Source organism: Planococcus citri, chromosome 4, assembly GCF_950023065.1.
Source record: "Planococcus citri chromosome 4, ihPlaCitr1.1, whole genome shotgun sequence".
Lineage (NCBI taxonomy): Eukaryota > Metazoa > Arthropoda > Insecta > Hemiptera > Pseudococcidae > Planococcus > Planococcus citri.
This window is the reverse complement of record NC_088680.1, coordinates 41,514,461-41,532,429: the sequence shown is the minus strand read 5'-3', so window position 1 is coordinate 41,532,429 and position 17,969 is coordinate 41,514,461. Positions and strand designations below refer to the sequence as shown.

The 17,969-nt window shown below is 31.9% G+C and overlaps 3 protein-coding genes across 4 annotated transcripts in view; 1 reads left to right on the top strand and 2 right to left on the bottom strand.

Moving 5' to 3' along the window:
* The window catches only part of LOC135845095 (growth factor receptor-bound protein 14-like), a 177,477-nt gene extending 172,561 nt beyond the window's left edge, over window positions 1-4,916 (top strand). For both annotated transcript variants that reach the window (XM_065363561.1, XM_065363562.1), the window contains exon 12: window positions 478-4,916. In XM_065363561.1, the coding sequence (XP_065219633.1) occupies window positions 478-798 (321 nt within the window). In that variant the 3' untranslated portion in view covers window positions 799-4,916. The remainder of the gene's footprint in view (window positions 1-477) is intronic.
* Window positions 4,306-8,973, bottom strand: LOC135845097 (uncharacterized). The gene is made up of 2 exons (XM_065363564.1): window positions 8,801-8,973; window positions 4,306-6,406 (listed from the first exon to the last, which is right to left on the bottom strand). The coding sequence occupies exon 2, from the start codon at window positions 6,398-6,400 to the stop codon at window positions 4,952-4,954; it is 1,449 nt and encodes a 482-aa protein (XP_065219636.1). The 5' UTR covers window positions 6,401-6,406; window positions 8,801-8,973; the 3' UTR covers window positions 4,306-4,951.
* Window positions 8,974-9,328: 355 nt separating this feature from the next.
* LOC135845096 (uncharacterized) lies at window positions 9,329-11,023 on the bottom strand. Its single transcript, XM_065363563.1, has one exon. It carries the CDS (start codon window positions 11,014-11,016, stop codon window positions 9,412-9,414), a length of 1,605 nt encoding a protein of 534 aa, XP_065219635.1. The 5' UTR covers window positions 11,017-11,023; the 3' UTR covers window positions 9,329-9,411.
* Between the last annotated feature and the right edge of the window lie 6,946 nt (window positions 11,024-17,969).

The window sequence follows — 17,969 nt, the reverse complement described above, 5'->3', positions numbered from 1 at the left end:
CCATTGCATTGTAATCTCACAGACGACGACATGTCTGATAAAAAGTAAAATTGTATGGATTTTTCAAACTCTACGAAGGAGGGGAAAACGAAGAAAAAGTAACAAGCAGATAGTGTATTTGAATTTGGAAAAAAAGAAATGAAGTGAAATATACGAACGTGTACGAATAGTACAAAAGTTGGTATGTACTCGTACATACACACGTATGTAAATGCGATAGTGGCAAAAGTAAGCTCCAAGGGAGTGGAGGTGGAGTGGAGAGTACCGATAGGCATAGTTGATATTGGATAAGCGGATTTACTTTATTGATAGGTGTAGCTGTCTATCTCTCTGGCTCTACCTAAACCTACCTATGCGATGTACTATGTACGCCATACGGTAGTCGTATATATAGAATGAATAAATGACTGACTGAATCATTGAAAAAAAAAACTAATTTGTATTTCTTTTTTTCTGTTTGTTCGGGCTTATTGGCAGATAATGGATTCGGTTCGAGACACGTTGTGCTATTCGCTGGACAGCGGCGTGACCAAATTTTACGATTTATTGCAGTTAATAGAATTTTACCAATTGAACGCCGGCTGTTTGCCTACCAGATTGACGCATTACCTCGTTTATAATGGTCCTCGTACGATGACGACTACTTCGACGCTCATGACTACCACCACTACCACCGCTAATAATATCACATCGTCAGCTAATACAAATCATCATCAGCAGCATCATCACGGATCATCTCAGACTAACGGAAGCGTTGTGCAGAATAATTGCAGAAGTCCTATATCGGCTGCTCATTAATACAGCCTACCTACAGCCTGCAAAATGTAGAATGTGTGTCGTAACCACTGATTTTATTTTTAATTTCTTTCTTTCGTTTTCGTGTATCGATACGCTCCTCCTATATCCCATTACCCTCGTTCATGTGTGTCGTTTTTTTTCCTTTTTCTTTTTTTTTTGTTTTTGTTGCGTATGTCTTATATTTTTTTCTTTCTTTCTTTTTCGTTCTCATCTTTATTCTTGCTTGAGTATATATAATCGTATGTGACATTCCTCCGTATTTAAACAATTTTTTCGTACTATAAAGTCGTCCTATCGTGTATGCTCGTTTCGAAATAATCGCACATTCGGATGAAGGTTGAAATAATTCACGAATATGTATACTATATACATTTATTACTAATAATATCGTAACAATCGTTAAGCGCATCGTTCAATAAGACTGTACACGTGTGGTTATTTAAGCATAATATTCTATAATTTGTCTAATATACCAAAAAATAGCGAAAAATCGCCTTCATCAAACTGTTAAGTTACGTGTATTTTTTTTTTTTTAGAATTAAGTCGTAAATCGTTCAAGTTTTTTTTCTTCGAATTTTTACATACTATGTCGTTTTCCCTTTTTTTTCTCTCTCGAACGGAGATGTCTTCGTTGATAATTATTATTGTTGTATTCGTCATCGTCAAAATTTATTTTATTTATTATTTAGATAACGTGAAAAAAATTAATTTGTGTGAATTTAACTCGGGGACCAATTCCGAAATGAGAAATTTTCGAATACTATTTTATCACATTGCGACGTAATCTGCGATGTGATTTTTTTTTCTTCGTAATTAATTTAAAACTTATTTAATTGTATTTTTTTTTTTTTTTTTTTTTTTTTTTTAAGATCCGAGTGTATCGAAATTTTAAGCGTTGATTTAGGTAGATGGTTTTGAAAGGGTTGATTTTTTCGGGAATGAAAGTTTGATTTTAGTTTATTTGAGGATATTAGTCAATTGGTAGTTGAAGGAATGAATGGATAATGAAGAGAGTTGAATTATTATTTAATTTTATGATCTCAATTTTTTTTAGTAAGCTAATTTAGTCAAAACACCTTTATTTTTATTGCATTGATTCAAATGGTGAATTGTAAAGATTATGTGATTTAAACAAAAATTAGGTAAAATGTTGGTAACATTGTCGGGTTATTTTTAAGAATTTTTTTTCGGTTTTGTGTTTCGTATGATTTTTTTTCTTCAAATTTCGAGTTGAAAAAATTGATAAAAAGCTTTGTAAAATAGATGAATAGATTTTCTTCTTCTTTTTCATGAGAATCATGAGGTTTTCTGATGACTACCTAAGTCATAAAAAAATTGAGCAATTTTTCTGTACTTGATTGGATTTTTTTGGTGATTTGTAAATGATTTTTCAAATGATTGAATCTTTCGAGTACGTTCGAGCTGATTTTTTGAATTTTAGTAAAATAATTTGGCTAGTTTTTTTTAAATTGAAATGAACATTTTTTTGTGATTTTTTTCTTATGAAAGGTAAATAATTGGCAACACTGTTGACTTTAAATTTTTTTAAATTGTGTATTTTGTATGAATTTTTACTTCGGTGATGGAGAAATTGAACTTGTTGAAGCTTTTAAAAATGTGTGGTGTAGGGGAGGATGGGGGGGGGGGTAATGATTTTGTCCTCCTTTTTTTCGTGGGATTTTTCTTGTGGAATTTTTGATTTATTAAATGGCTGCAATTTTTCTAGTGCTATAAAAATATCTCAAAATTGAAATTGGAAAAATTATTTTTTCTATTTTTTTTAATGAATCAAAATTATAAATTTTTTTGTTTATTTAGAATGCATTACTTACTTGAGGTACAAGTTTATGTAAAAAAATAATTTTGACTATCTTTTTGTCAATCTGTCGAATCATCTTTAAAAGAAAACAGTCTGGATACTTGAAAATTGACAGTTTTCTACTTTTATTTTCAGTTTCGTGACCAGATTAATTTTCTGAATATTTTAAAAATTTGATTTAAGTAGTTGGATTTGTGAAAGTTTATCCACAAAGTTGAAAAAAAAAAGTTCACCAAAATTCAAAAACAGATTTTTTAAAAATTCGTTTAAAAAACTTGTTTTGTACTGGCAAAAGTAAATTTGAATTTTTAAAAAATATATAAAAATTATGAATCACTTTTTTTTTTTTAAATTGAAGTGCAAAAAGGGTAATCATTTTTGCTGTATTTCATTTCAAAATTTACCAAAAATGAGAGATTTTTTGTAACAAAATTGAGCAAATCTTCATTTTTCAAAATCGAATCAAAAAAAAAAAAATCATGCAGCTAATCGTTGGTAAAAACTTAGGTGTCTTTGGAAAAATTCAAAAATTTGCTTCCAATTTGCAGAAATTATGATACAATTATGTTTTTTGAATTGAAAACGCAGTGTTGCCAATTTCATTGATATTTTCTGAAGTGAAAAATTTTGCAGCTTGAACGCTAAAGTAAATTACATGTTGCCCCCTCCACCTCCCCCTCCCTGAAATACTCGTGGAAAAATTATCTAATGAATTATTAAAAATTTAAGTACATAATTACTTCAAGTTTTTGAATTTATGAACCAGCTCGAGGAAGGTTTTTTCAGCTCCTTATCAGGAATATATTTTTTTCAACTTTGAAATTGAATTTGGATTTGAACTGATCGTCGTGTCTTTCGAGAATTTTTTCCAAACTGCCATAATTTTTACGTTACACTCCAAAACCTAGCTAATTTTTACTCGACTCGTAGTATAAGAAAATTTAAAAATATCCAAACTACTATTACAATCACCTTTCCAATAAAACACTGTCTGCATTTTTTTTTAAATCGCTTAAAAAGCAATATTCAACAATCGGTTTAGATTTATTAATTCTATTTTTAAATATCGATTGGTCAGCGCTTAAAATAAAGTTACACTTTGGACAATTAAAAAAATATTATATTCGAAGGGGGAAAAATAAAGATCATTAGCTAATACCTATTCGAATCGTTAACGCTTTAGTAGTAATTTCGCTTACGAAGTAATTTAATTTTACGATGACTTAATACGGTTCGATGAAATATCGATATTTATGTAGACATTATTAAGAATACGCGAATTAATCCGTCCTCTTGTACCTACTACATATATTCGCATTTAGCAATATTCTAACACTCGAGCGAATATAGTTGTCGTAGTAATAATGATGAAAAAAAATCAAAAAACCTTATTAGAGTTTTTCAAATCAACATATTACATTTAGTCGAAATTTCCGCAATATTATAGAAAATCATCTCGTATTATTCGGTTACCGATAATTAATCCCCCCTTGCCCGCTTTATGTAAATAAACCACCGAAAAATTCGACTGTTTGAAGTGAAATCTTCTCTGTTCGTGTAAATACGAGTAAAGTGGTTGAAAATGTAAACGACTGTAAATATTCGCCGTGTAAAATTTTTTTTGCGTTTTGTAGAAAACGCGGAGCACAGATATTTTTCATTTTTTATATGAAGTTTTACTGATCTCATTAGTTGAAAAAATGTTTTTATTTCTATGTATTTGTTTGTAATAATATTACGATGATTGAGAGTACTGATCTACGTGCAATAGCCTAGTACAAATTTGGTCACTGATCTGGTCTATTTAATTACATAGGTACATACATTATACATATCGAACGACTATTTAAAACAGTAGATGATTTATTTTTTTGTTTTTTTTTCTAGATTTTTTTTTCTGTTCATATTTATTCTCCCCTCCGGAATTTATATTCTATTTATAATAATTCTTAGTCGAAAATTTAAAGCAAAAAAACTACGAAATGTTCTCATTATTGTATATTTATTGTATGTATTTAACTACGTTATACTGTTTTTTTTTTCTTCAAGCGGTTAACCCGTCATGTGAAACTATATATTCGCTGTTTGCGATAAATTGGCTTTAATCAAATATTGTATATTTTGCTGTGCGAAGAACGGTTCAAGCGAAGGTAGCCAAATCACCAGAGTAGTATGTAAAAAGTTCCTGGAATATTATTTTCTTTCTTTCTTCTTCTTTTTTTCATTTATTTATTTTTAACATTTTTAAGTCTTTCGTAATGTTATTCATTTGAATAAATACATTGATATTTATTTTGAACTTTTTCTCATTTCTTTTCAACCGAATCTTTCTACTCAGCTTAGATGCTTCGTTCCCGTCGAATTATCCAAAGGTTTCTGATTTCCTGCATTGTGAGTTGGAATAATTCGAGTCCATTTTTTCGATTCGAATTTTACTCCGCTATATTCCAATTCATTCTCAATATCTAATTTAATTTCATAATTCGGTATCACGAATAAATGATCGTTATTCATCATCGGAGTCAAGTATCCTCGATCGAACAAAAAAGTCAGCATTAGATCATCTTTTCTATTTTCACAATACCTCCTGTAATCCGATTCGGAGTAAACATCGGTAACATTAAACGATACTGGAATATCTCGAGTCAAATTAATAAGAACGTTTTTGAACTTCTCGTCCGCCACGAATGATTCCAAAATTCTCTCTTCTTCTTTCCAGTAACGTCTGAAAGATGTTTTATTGCCATGTTTATGGGAAAAATACTGTATCACCGATCGAGGATTAAATATAGTCTCGTGCGAGTCGAAAATCTTGTATCCGTTGTAATATTCCCTCAAACCATGTATCTCGTCTGAAGAACACTTAAACGTGCTGTGTAATTTTTTCATCTCGTGAGCCGAAAATCCGAAAAACCTATCGAAAATATGTTCGCTTAAAAAAGGATAATGCCTGATTCGATTCAAAATAATATGACTTTCACGAAACGGCAACATCGTATTTGTGCCAAAAATCAAAGCTCGGTCCACTTTTTCATGGCCTTCGAGAGCATGAGCGATCATAGCGTTGATTATATTATAAACGTATTTCGCCGTCTCGTCCCATTCTATGGGCGATGAACCTAAAACCTGATCGTATTGATCGATCAATATGATGGTCCTTTTACCGAAATACACGGTTAGAATTTTACTCAGTGTTTGTAATCCTCTCACAGCATCGGCTAAGTTTAATCTCTGCCAGTATATGTTTTTCAAAAAGTCTATCTCTTGTAATCCTATGCGAAATTTTTGAAGTTTTTTATTCATTATTTTGTCATCATTCAGGAGCGGAATTAACCATTCGTAATCTTCGAAACAGGCTCGTAAACGTTCGTTTAAGTATCCTAAGATGAATTCGTCCGAGATGTTTTTCATTTTCACGAACGACAAGTGCAGTACTGGATGTTGAGCTAGATGGTTTTTAATCACGTCGTGGTGTTTGAAAATTTTCAAACCTTGGAATATATGGTAAGTTTGGGTGTATTGGTAATTCACCGGGTGTCCGTGCTCGTCAACGACGATGTTTGCGAATAATTTCAGCATTTGTAAGTTGATCGATTTGCCGAATCCGTTCGGGTATGTGATGTAGTGATAAGGGAGTAATTCGTCGTCGAAGAAAGTTGCTATCAGTTCGGTTTTATCGACGAAGTATTTGGTTAATCGGAGTTTTTCGAAATCTGCTTCTCCATTCACCCGGAAAAGGTGTAGATGGGTCAATGCGACGAAAATGAAGGCCTTAGGTAGCATTTTTACCTATAAATTAATGAGTAAAATTATTAGAGGATAGGTGAAGGCAGGAGTTGGGTTTCCAGAGGTTAGGTAAATTCAAAAAAAAAAAAATGATTTGAAATTAAATTTGAATTACTCGAATTTACAAAATACCTAATTAAACGTCTTTAATGAAAGAACAACATCAAAATAATGAAGTAGGTACTAATTACTGTAACATTTTGTCTTTTGTTTGTTTTTTTCATCTTCAATTTTTTTTTCAATTTTTCAATATTTCATTTGTTTTGGTTTTAAATGAAAAAAAAAATCAAAAATGCACGCACGTATAACAAAATGAACTATTTAAAGTTATTTTTAAAAGATCACCCAACTAAAAATTTATTATTTACACACAAATAAATGAGTTTTTTTTTTGTTTTTTTTAAATCCAAAAAAATAAAAAAAAACAAATATTGTTTAGTTTTAGAATTTTCATTTCAACAAATGTATTTTCCAAATTTTTAATTATTAAAAAAAATTCTTCATTAGGACCTGGACTATTTGAAGACACGAGCAGGGTTTTCAGAGGTTGAGTGAAGAATAAATTTCAAAAAAAAATGTATTTGAAATTAAATTTGAAGTGTCAGAAACCTTACTCGAATTTATAAAATAATTAAATGTCTTTCGTGAAAGAACAAGATAGGTACTGTGAAATTTGGTGTTTTGTTTGTTTTTTTCATCTTCAAATTTTTTCAATTCTTCAATCTTTCAATTTTTTTGGGGGGTTTTTAAATGGAAATAGTATCAAAAATGTACGCACGTAAGTATAACAAAATAAACTTTTTAAAGCTATTTTTAAAATATTACCCAAGTAAGTAAAAAATATTTACTTACACACAAATCTGATTGAGTTTTTTTTTTTTTTTTTTTTTTAATTAAAATTGTTTAGTTTCTAACATATTAAAATTTTCACATTTTCAACATTCATGTATTTTTCAAATTTTTCATTCTTTTTTAAATTTCTTTATTATGATCCAATTTTCAATCCAATATTATTCAAACAAAATTTGAAAAAAAAATCCAAATCGGAAAATAAAAAAATAGGTATGTAGATTTATTCAAGATATTTTGTAGTTGATCTGGATGCTTTAATTTTTTGACATTATTCAAACTATTCAAACAAAATATTGAATTCAAAAAATAATACTTAATTGATTTTAGATAAGTACACAATTCTAATTTTTTCATTGTTTTTTTTTATCAAATAAACCAATTTTTTTCACTTTTGTGGTCATTTGTTTTTGATAGATAACTTTCCAGTTTTCATGATGTTTTTCCACGATTTTTTTCAAATTTTCCATGTTTTCTAAAAGTATCTGTGCAGTGTGTAGGTATTTGGTAAAAAAAAAAAAAAAAAATTGAAAAAATCACAATCTTGTTTTCCCTTTGCTTGGAAGAAGTTATTTTATTTCTCCTTCAAATCACAGAATTAATACACTTACTAGCAATGTGTTGTTTGGGTCATCGTATGTCTCGAGAAAAGGCAACGTTCGAGCGACGCCAAATCAAGTTTGTAGAAGTTTTTAGATAACGTTCATTGTGAAAATTTGAGAATAAATATCGAAAAATTGCTATAAAAACCGAAAAAAAAAATGAAAAAATTTAGGGGAAAAAATGAAATGCAACAGGCAAGACAAAAATCAATGCTTTTTGGACATGTTGGCAAAAAAACACAAATTTTTCATCAATTTTGACAAAAATTACCATCATTTGACTATATTATCAAAAAACCACTTCCTAAGAATTTTGACGAAAAAACAGTACAATCTTGGCAAAAACAGGACAATCTTGGCTAAAATTGGTCATCAATTTTGATAAAAATGGACACTTTTTGTTAAGTGAGCCAAAAATGGACGCTTTTTGAGTATTTTGCCAAGAATTTACTTTTTTAGATTTTTTTTTTGCAAAAATTAACATTTTTTGACAACTTTTTTCAAAAATTGACACTTTTTGACTTGAACAAATTTGGCAAAAAAAAAAAAAGGCAAACCCTTCTAAAATTAAAAAATTCATCAATGTAACCAACTTGATATAAACTCTCACACGACCGGTGTAATAATCATGCAATTTACAAACACCAAAAAAAAAAAAAAAAAAAACAACGAGAGGACTAAATAGATTGAGTGGAAATAAATTCTTTTTGGATGTTTGGGATTTGGAGAGAGTACAAAAAATTATGGACTTACAACTTTTGAAAATTAATGGAGTATTTGTCATTAAAAAATATGATTATTTTGTAAAATTAAAAATTTTTTTTTTATTTTTTTTTAAATTGAGGAATAAACTTTTGATCTGATAAATTAGTTACATACCTATTTGGCACTTATTAGGATAATAAAATAAACTAGAGAAACAAGTGTAAAAAAAGTCTGTACTTACAATATTCTAGAAATACATATATTTTTTTAACACATAACACTAGACCATTTTTGCAAAAGATTTGTTTTAAACAAAATGGTACAACTAAAATATCGAAAAAAAATTTCCAATCTTCAATGTACCTACATTTTGAGTAGGTATTTACTTTGCAATCTAATCAAACGCTTCCAAGTACCAGTAGGTGGTCATTTTCGCGTATCGATTAAAATCACGATAGAAATCAAATTGCTGGTTTTATCAAAAATTTAATTTGATTATATTTTCTCAAAGCATAAATAAAGTTATCAAATTACATATAGGTATATGATAAAGTTCATTTGCATGCGGAAATATGAACAATTTTAAGCTCTAAGTTCATAGGTACTTATGTTTCAAAAACATATAAGTAAGTATCTACATAGTTGACAAATAAAAAATACTCAATGTATTGATAGGAGATTAATTTCAATTTTTAAAATTTTAATTCCGTTGCTTAATTCATTTTAATATTTTGATCTCAAGTTTTTCTATTAAAAAATACTGTTTCGCTCAATAATAATAAATAATTAAATAGGTAATAAGGTAATAATTTCAAATTGATGGCTACAATATTTTGAAAATCTTCTTTCTACTCAGCAACCAGTATTCGGCCCACTTAAACAAAATTTGCGCGACATATTCAGGCTTAAAAACTCATTGTATAATTCATTAACTGCTCCTTGATGACTTTTCTGCTCTAAAGTAGAATCATCATCTTCGTAGAGCGATAAATCAGGCAAAGAATAATCCAACCCTATACTCGTTTTGGATTTTTTCGCTTTAAATTCTTCCAACACAGCATCCAATTCGATAGCGATTTCATTATTTGGCACTTTATAATCGTTAACTCGTTCTCCTACCAATAAACTCGGAACCAGGTAACCGTGTTCGAATAAAAAGCTCATCGCCAAGTTGTAGTGCTTTATGTAGAAATGCTTATTGGTGATATTCAAGTCGCGAAATACCCTGAGATCTTTTTTGAAAAAATTCTTAGTTAATTTAAAGCTGATAGAATCGCGTGATATGAGTTTCTTTAGATCGGTTTTAAAACCAGGTAGATTTTTCAGTAGCCTTAGCAAGAATTCTTTTTCGTCTCGAGTACTCCAGTAGCTCTTGAGTGCCGAAGACATGTGCTTTCTCCCTACGCTAATTCTGGTTGAGAAATACTTCGTTACAGAAGCGGGATTATACATGGGTGTTTTCGTACCTCGAGTTACATAACCGTTGTAATATTCTTGGATATCGATTTTCTCTTCCATCGAGCATTTGAATTTTCTGAATAGTTGTCTCATCTCGAGTTCGGTGAATCCGAAGTAAGGTGTGAAGAGATGCTCGTTGAGGAAAGAATGATGATTGAAATCGCTGAAAGTCAAGTAGCTGCCTCGAAAAGGCATACTGCTCGTGCCTAGGAGCATCCAATTCTGCACAAATCGTTGATCACCCAGAGCCAACGCTAACATTGTGTTTATCGCCGAATAAATCTTGCTCACTGTTCGATTCGAAGTCCAAATTGCGTAACTATTAATCATATGATCGTATTGATCGACCAAAACGATAACTTTTCTATCGAAGTATAAAGATACGATTCTACATAAACTGTATAGGCCATCAACAGCATCGGTTTTACTTAAATTTCGATCGCGTAATTTCTCCAAAAATGAAATCTCCTGTAATCCCATCTTTTTTTTATTGCGAATAAATTGTTCTCGAGGAATCTCTAAAAGCCACTCGTAGTCTTTGAAACACGACGCCAATCGTTCATTTAAATAAGATACGATATCGTATTCGCTGCTAATCTCCAAGATGCTTTTATTAGTCGCTAGCTCTAAATGAACGATGGGATACTGAGTCATGTGTCGTTCGATAAAATCACCGGATTCGTGTAATTTTACGATTCTTAAATTTCCAAATACTTGAAAAGCCTGAGTTTTGGTGTAACTCACCTCGGATCCATTTTTATCCACCACGATATTGGCGAATAACTTGAGCATTTGCAGATTAGTCGATTTACCGAATCCTGGTGGGCAGGTGATGAAGTGATAAGACGCTTTGGATGGATTGAAGAACACCTTTATCATATCGCTCTTGTCGATGAAGTACTCGGATCTGGCGAGTTGGGCGAAATCTTCGTCGCTTTTGACCGCAATTTTTTGCCATTGGATGATGAAAATGCTGAAGAATATCGTTCGGGGGACCATTCCACGTGACCTTGAAAAAATTACCGCAGGTGTAAGTTTTATCTTGGTGATTATATTGGTGAATCTTGGTGAGTTTTGGTTAATCTGTCACCAAGAAGTCATCAAAACATTTTATGTAGAAAATTCAAATGTCTGTCGAGTGACTTCTTGGTGACAAATTCACCCAAGAGCGATCATTTGTGATCGATTTTGAGCTTGGTGACTTTTGGTGAATCTGTCACCAAGCGGTGACCATATGTGATTGACTTTTTTTAATTAGTGAGTTTTGGTGAATCTTGGCGACTTTTGGCGAATCTTCGTGACATTTGTTGAATCATTCACCAAGAAGTCGCCAAAACGTAGACAATTCAAATTTGACTGTCTGGTGAGTGGTGACTTCTTGTTGAATCCTGGTGACTTCTGGTGACAAATTCACCAGAAGTCACCAGATAAGTTTTGGACTTTTATTCAGCTGAATTTTCGGTGAAAAAATCACCAGAATGCCCTAACGACCTTGGAAATTTATTTCTAATATCTGGTGACTCTGGTGAATCCTGGTGACTTCTGGTGACTGATCCACCAGAACTCACCAAGTCCATTTTTGTGGTGAAAAAATCACCAGAATGCTCTTACGACCCTGATTTCTAATTCCTGGTGGCTCTTTGGCGAATCCTGGTGACTTCTGGTGATTGATTCACCAGAATTCACCAAGTCCATTTTTGTGGAGAAAAAAAATCACCAGAATGACCTTATGACCCTAGAGATTGATTTCTAGTATCTGGCGACTCTTTGGTGAATCCTGGTGACTTCTAGTGACTGATCCACCAGAACTCACCAAGTCCATTTTTGTGGTGAACAAATCACCAAAATGCCCTTATGACCCTAGAAATCGATTTCTAATATCTGGTGACTCTTTGGTGAATTCTGGACTCTGGAGACTTTTGGTGACTGATCCACCAGAACTCTCCAAGTCCATTTTTGTGGTGGAAAAAAATCACCAGATGACCAGAATGCTCTTATGACCCCAGAAATTGATTTCTAATATCTGGCGACTCTTTGGTGAATCCTGGTGACTTCTGGTGACTGATTCACCAGAATTCACCTAGTACATTTTTGTGGAGAAAAAAATTACCAGAATGACCTTATGACCCTAGAAATTGATTTCTAGTATCTGGTGACTCTTTGGCGAATCCTGGTGACTTTTGGTGACTGATCCACCAGAACTCTCCAAGTCCATTTTTGTGGTGAAAAAAAAATCACCAGATGACCAGAATGCTCTTATGTCACCAGAAATTGATTTCTAATATCTGGTGACTCTTTGGTGAATCCTGGTGACTTCTGGTGACTGATTCACCAGAATTCACCAAGTACATTTTTGTGGAGAAAAAAATCACCAGAATGACCTTATGACCCTAGAAATTGATTTCTAGTATCTGGTGATTCTTTGGTGAATCCTGGTGGCTTCTAGTGACTAATCCACCAGAACTCACCAAGTCCATTTCTGTGGTGAAAAAATAACAAAAAACCCTTATGAGACCCTACAAATCGATTTCTAATATCTGGTGACTCTTTTTGGTGACTTCTGGTGACTTATTCACCAGAACTCACCAAGGCCATTTTTGTGGTGAAAAAATCACCAGAACGACCTTATGACCCTAGAAATTGATTTCTAGTATCTGGTGACTCTTTGGTGAATCCTGGTGACTTCTAGTGACTGATCCACCAGAACTCACCAAGTCCATTTTTGTGGTGAAAAAATCACCAAAATGCTCTTATGACCCTAGAAATTGATTTCTAATACCTAGTGACTATTTGGTGAATTCTGGTGACTTGTGGTGACTGATTCACGAGAAGTCACCAAGTGAGTTTTTTACTTTTATAAGGTGAATTCATGATGCAGAAATCACGAAAATGTGCTCAGAACCTTTGAAAAAATTTTTTAATGCTTGGTGACTCTTTGGTGAATCCTGGTGACTTCTGGTGACAGATTCACCAGAAGTCATCATGTGAGTTTTCGACTTTTTTCCAGCGGAATTTAGCTGCAGGTTCCAGATTGGCCAAAAATGTTGAAATTTGGTTCAGGAGAGTTGATATTAGTTCCACGACTAATTTTCATCGCTTTTACTGAATGAAAGTATCTACCTACCTACCTATTTCTTTTTTTCACAATAGAGCACGAATCGCTGAAGGAGCACGTCAATTTTGGATTTTCTAAAATTAGCCAATAATCAAAAAATCACTTTGGGCTGCTGAAATGCTGGTTATGGGGATTTCAGGCCATGTTCTTTTCAATGATCGTGGTCCCGTTCAAATTGGGGGTGGACACTTCGAGTGGTTCCCTCGTCAGATCAAGTTCAAAATTCAAAAACTGAAATTAAAATCGTAATGATCTTCAAGTAATCTGAGCAGCGTAAAATTTAATTTCTACAAAAATCTACTGTTCCAAGAAATTCCAGTTTGAAGATACACGTACAAGTTACAGTGCCTAAATAAAATTTTGCAGTAACCAGATAAAAGTCTAATGTACCAAATCTTTCATTAGATAAACTACGAAGCCAACTTCCCCATCTTTTATTGCATAGGTACAATACTCGTGCACCTGATGACCGCGAAGAAATAAGGGGAATATTAGCAAGTCATCCCTTATATCTAACAGGTAAGTTACCATTATAGTTACAAAACCTCGATCTTTTATATAGGTAGGTATATTTCTTTTCTTCTATGCCCTATGCACCTGATGGCGCGTTTTTATTACTTGTTGCAGGTCTTCGTTAAGTACATAAAAGCCCGAAGGGGAGTTTTTTTTTATTCAGAAACAGGTCTTTCAATACACTTTTGGAACGTTACAAGGTATCAAAACGCTGCGCCTACCTTTGTGCAATAGTCTAGACGAACAATGATAAGATTCTCGAATGAGTCATGGCGCGAAATATTCGAAAATTTCCCCCCGTGTACAGCATCCTTGGCTCCTCGATCTTGATGCAACGGTGCACCTGTCTAGAAGGTAGAACGTATAGAAGCGTACAAAATCGCGCCAAAAAAAAGAAGGGTTGATAACCTTAAAATTATTAGTGCTGCGAGAGAGATGTTTGGGTAATAGAAATTTTTATTGTAGGTTAATATTCGTTTTTAACGATCGGTTCCGTCTGTTTATGGGTGTGAACTGCGACCATACGTGTAATATTTGCGGGCTGAAGAGTGTGCCTTGTTAGTTGTTATTGGTGCTGTAGAGCTAGAGATGTCATTACTATAGCTACGCATATACGAGTATATAGTACCTAATACCTTCCTATAGTTAGGTGTGTAGTATTGTGTATTATTGTCGTACTGAAAAACACAATCAGCTAATTTATTGGATTCGCTATTCGCTTATGCGGTTGTGCGAGAGTAATTTACGATTTTGCATCATTTATGTGCCTATTTATATGCTACACAGAGGTACTGATACCACGAAGAGGTGCCATGCTGCTACACATAGCACAATAGTACCTCTACCTCATATATAGATGAGAAAAAAAAAGTCAGTCTGGTTATAATATAGGAATACGTGTGTTTGGTTACAAGTACACGAAGCGTGAAGATTTGAAAAAAGTTCAAATCAAAATCCCAGTCGGTGGCTCGTTACGCTTTACAGTTTGTTAATATTTGTTGTTAAGGTAACGCGAGTTGTGGGGAGGCCTCGACGCATACAGATTCGAATAAAAAGAAGTAAAAAAACGTTTTTCAGCCAGGTAACGTATAGAAAAGAGGGACAACGAGGGGATTAGTAACTCGTTCATCGTGTTGTTTGGTAGGTTTTGTTACAATAATAACTTTACGGTGATGTCAGGTGTACCCAAACAACGGTATAGTTATGGAACTGGTTTCAGCTCCATCCTTCGAGGTGGATTAAATGAGTTTGTCGTACGTAATGGAAGATTTTACGAGATGAAGATGAAAGTGCAAGAAGGAAAGGTTTTGATTTAGAAATTTTAGAGAGGTTGCTTTTTAAAATTTTTAATGCATTTTTGAAGGTTCATTTCGACGACGAATTTGTGATTTTATGTGGTTTTTTGATCTTTTAGTAAGAGGCTTAAATGTTGCATCATTATTTTTTCGAAAATCGTAGGTTTCAAGTACCTATACGGTTATTTAGCTTTCAAATCACGTACTATAGCTGTAAAAGAAACAGGAATTTGATGCCTTCAAATAGTTAGGTAGGTACCTAACCTACCTATGTTCTTACTTTCAGGCAGAATCAGTCCAAAAAACAAGGTATTTGTTTTTCCTCTTTAAAACTTTAACTGAGCCATCCTAATTTTTAATATAGGTAATTAAAAATTTTTCCTTGGTCTCTTATTTCTTGGGCATACCTATTTCCTGATATTTCAAAAGAGAAAAAAGAGAAGAATTTCCCTAAACACAATTAGGTACCTGGAGATTTTCAGTTCCCAACTCTTGAACCCCTAAAAATAATTCTCCGAGACTCAAATTACCATGTTTGAATTATTTGTTTTCAAATAAGACCCCTTCCCCTTCCACCACAAAGAACCTAAATTCTTATATTTCACAGAAATATGTATCTTTTCGCACTAGAAAATTTTTGGATACCTACTGATATTTTTAGAAGAAAAATTGAGTTTGCAATCTGGTAAGTAAATTGCATAATATGTTAAGTATGTATTGCAAAATGATAAGAAAAAAATGGGGAGTCAGCTCGTTGTTTAAATCTATTGACAATACATAATGATTTTTAAACAAATTAGGTAGGATTCAGATGAGAAGTCTCGAGGCTCCAGCTTTCTAATTTTCAATTTACCGATTCATCCTTTCTATTTCAATGGTTGAAAATTGAAATTGGCACTTCTTCTTAACAAATTCGTCGTGATTTTAATAATTTCAGCATAGGTGGAGGAACATCAAGATAGAATTTGAAAGAATATTGATTTTATACGCAATTTTCCAAATCCAACGGAATGAAAATAAGATCAAGAATATTCGAAACGTATCTTTTCGAATATTGAGTATGAAAAATGTTCTAGGCTCATGACTTGAGCTGGAATTTTTAGTGCATAGAATATCTTACAGATTTTTTTTTTCAAGTCGCTCCTTTTTCATAAGGAAAAAATCTGTACGTTGGTATCTTTATTTAGAATTTTAAAAATAAACCTTTTTTTGTCAGTGCTGCCAAGACATAAAAATTTGACTTTTTTTTTTTATCAAAAGTGAACAATTTTGCTATTCTTTAAAAAATGAACGATGTTTGTAATTTTTTTTAACGATTGGAAATTTTTGTAATTTTTTTAAAAAATGCATATCTTTTTCAATTTTTTTAAAGGATAATTTTTCAGTGTTGCTTATTTTTTGTCAATTTTTTCAAATAAATTATTCTTACATTTTCGTGAATTTTTCATTATTTAAATAGGTACATAGGTACTTATTTTTTTCTCATATTTTTAGAATCCACTGAAAAAACAATGTTCTGATAATTTACCATTGCTACAAAATATTGAAACTAATTTCAAAATGAATTCATTAAAGATGATTTTCGGATTTTTTCCCCAAGTAGGTACCTACTTAGTAAGCAAAGTAAATTGTGATTTGTGTTGTTCGTTTTTCATTACCATTCGACTTCGAGTGTTTGTCATATTTTCCAATTAATGGGTGTTTTTATGTGGTACTGAAGGAAATGTTTTGAATTTTCTAGGTTGGTACACATTTTCATAATAATTATTATCAAGCGAATTTTTGTTAAATTGAATTTTCAACATGTTTTTTTTTTCTAAAAGTAGTTCCTTAATTTTTTATTTTTTATTTTCAGTTTTTTGTAAGGTTTTTCAAGTAGGTAAGTGAATCGATTATATATTTTTTTCGTCTTTTCTCATTTTAGAACATTTTTGTATTAAAAACACCCAAAAAAACATGTTTTTTTTCTAAAAGTAGTTCTTTAATTTTTTATTTTTTATTTTCAGTTTTTTGTAAATTTTTTCAAGTAAGTGAATCGATTTTATATTTTTTTTGTCTTTTCTCATTATAGAACATTTTTTTATTGACGTTTCAACAACATTTTTCTGGAGTCAGTTTTTTTTTATTCCTTCAAAAGAAGTTTTTTTTATCTCTTCAAAAATTTGTATTTTTGTGTCTTTCCTATAATATAATATTGAAAAGAAAAATTCCAATACTCATCAATATTATTCGTTTAATTAAGAGAAGAAAATGTTTTCAATTTTCAAACTTTAAAATTTTTTACATCGACTGATATTTAAGTAAGTATTTCAAAAAATTTTGTTTTTATTTTTCCCATTTTCAAAATGTTTTTCACGATTTTCTTTATCGCACCCAACTTATTTTTTTTTAGGTCTTTTTGTCTTTTGGACAACTCTCCCCAGCCCCCCCACCAGTTCTCTTCTCAGCATGAGGATACTTGGTGAAAGGGGAGGAGGATAGAATGAATGAGGATTTGAAAAAAATTATTTAAGCTGCAAGACTTTTGATTTAAAACTGATTTGAAACAATTAGAAAGGCATTCACTTTAAACATCATTTTTGAATTATGCTTCAGTGTTTCTGACATTTTTTCTCGTAAGGAGAGGTGGGGGAGGGGGTTCAGATTCATTTTCAAAGTGGGGTTTTTCATCTGAGAGTTGAAAACCCCATTGAAATTCCTCCTCCAACTAACTGAGATCCTCTCCTTTCATATTTTAGTCAGTTGACCTTAAAAAAATCGTGTGAAACTAAACAAGCAGAATTTCAAATGCAAGGTTCGGCATTATATTTTTATTATTAAGGAATGATGGAAACTTATAGAAGACATTTTGACAACTGGTTGCTTGTACAAGTATAGGTAAGTGCAAACACCTTATTAAATAAGAAAATATGATCTCAAAAATCTACAATTTGACTCTAATCTCTTGATTTTTTCGCTTTCTTAGGTAAAAATTTTCATTAGATTAGATGACTTTCCAAATTCAAAGGCATGTGTTGGAGGGGCAGAGA

Excerpts from the sequence above, each read along its gene's own strand:
- LOC135845096 (XM_065363563.1), bottom strand. The coding sequence starts at position 11,016 with ATGGTCCCCCGAACGATATTCTTCAGCATTTTCATCATCCAATGGCAA.
- LOC135845097 (XM_065363564.1), bottom strand. The coding sequence starts at position 6,400 with ATGCTACCTAAGGCCTTCATTTTCGTCGCATTGACCCATCTACACCTT.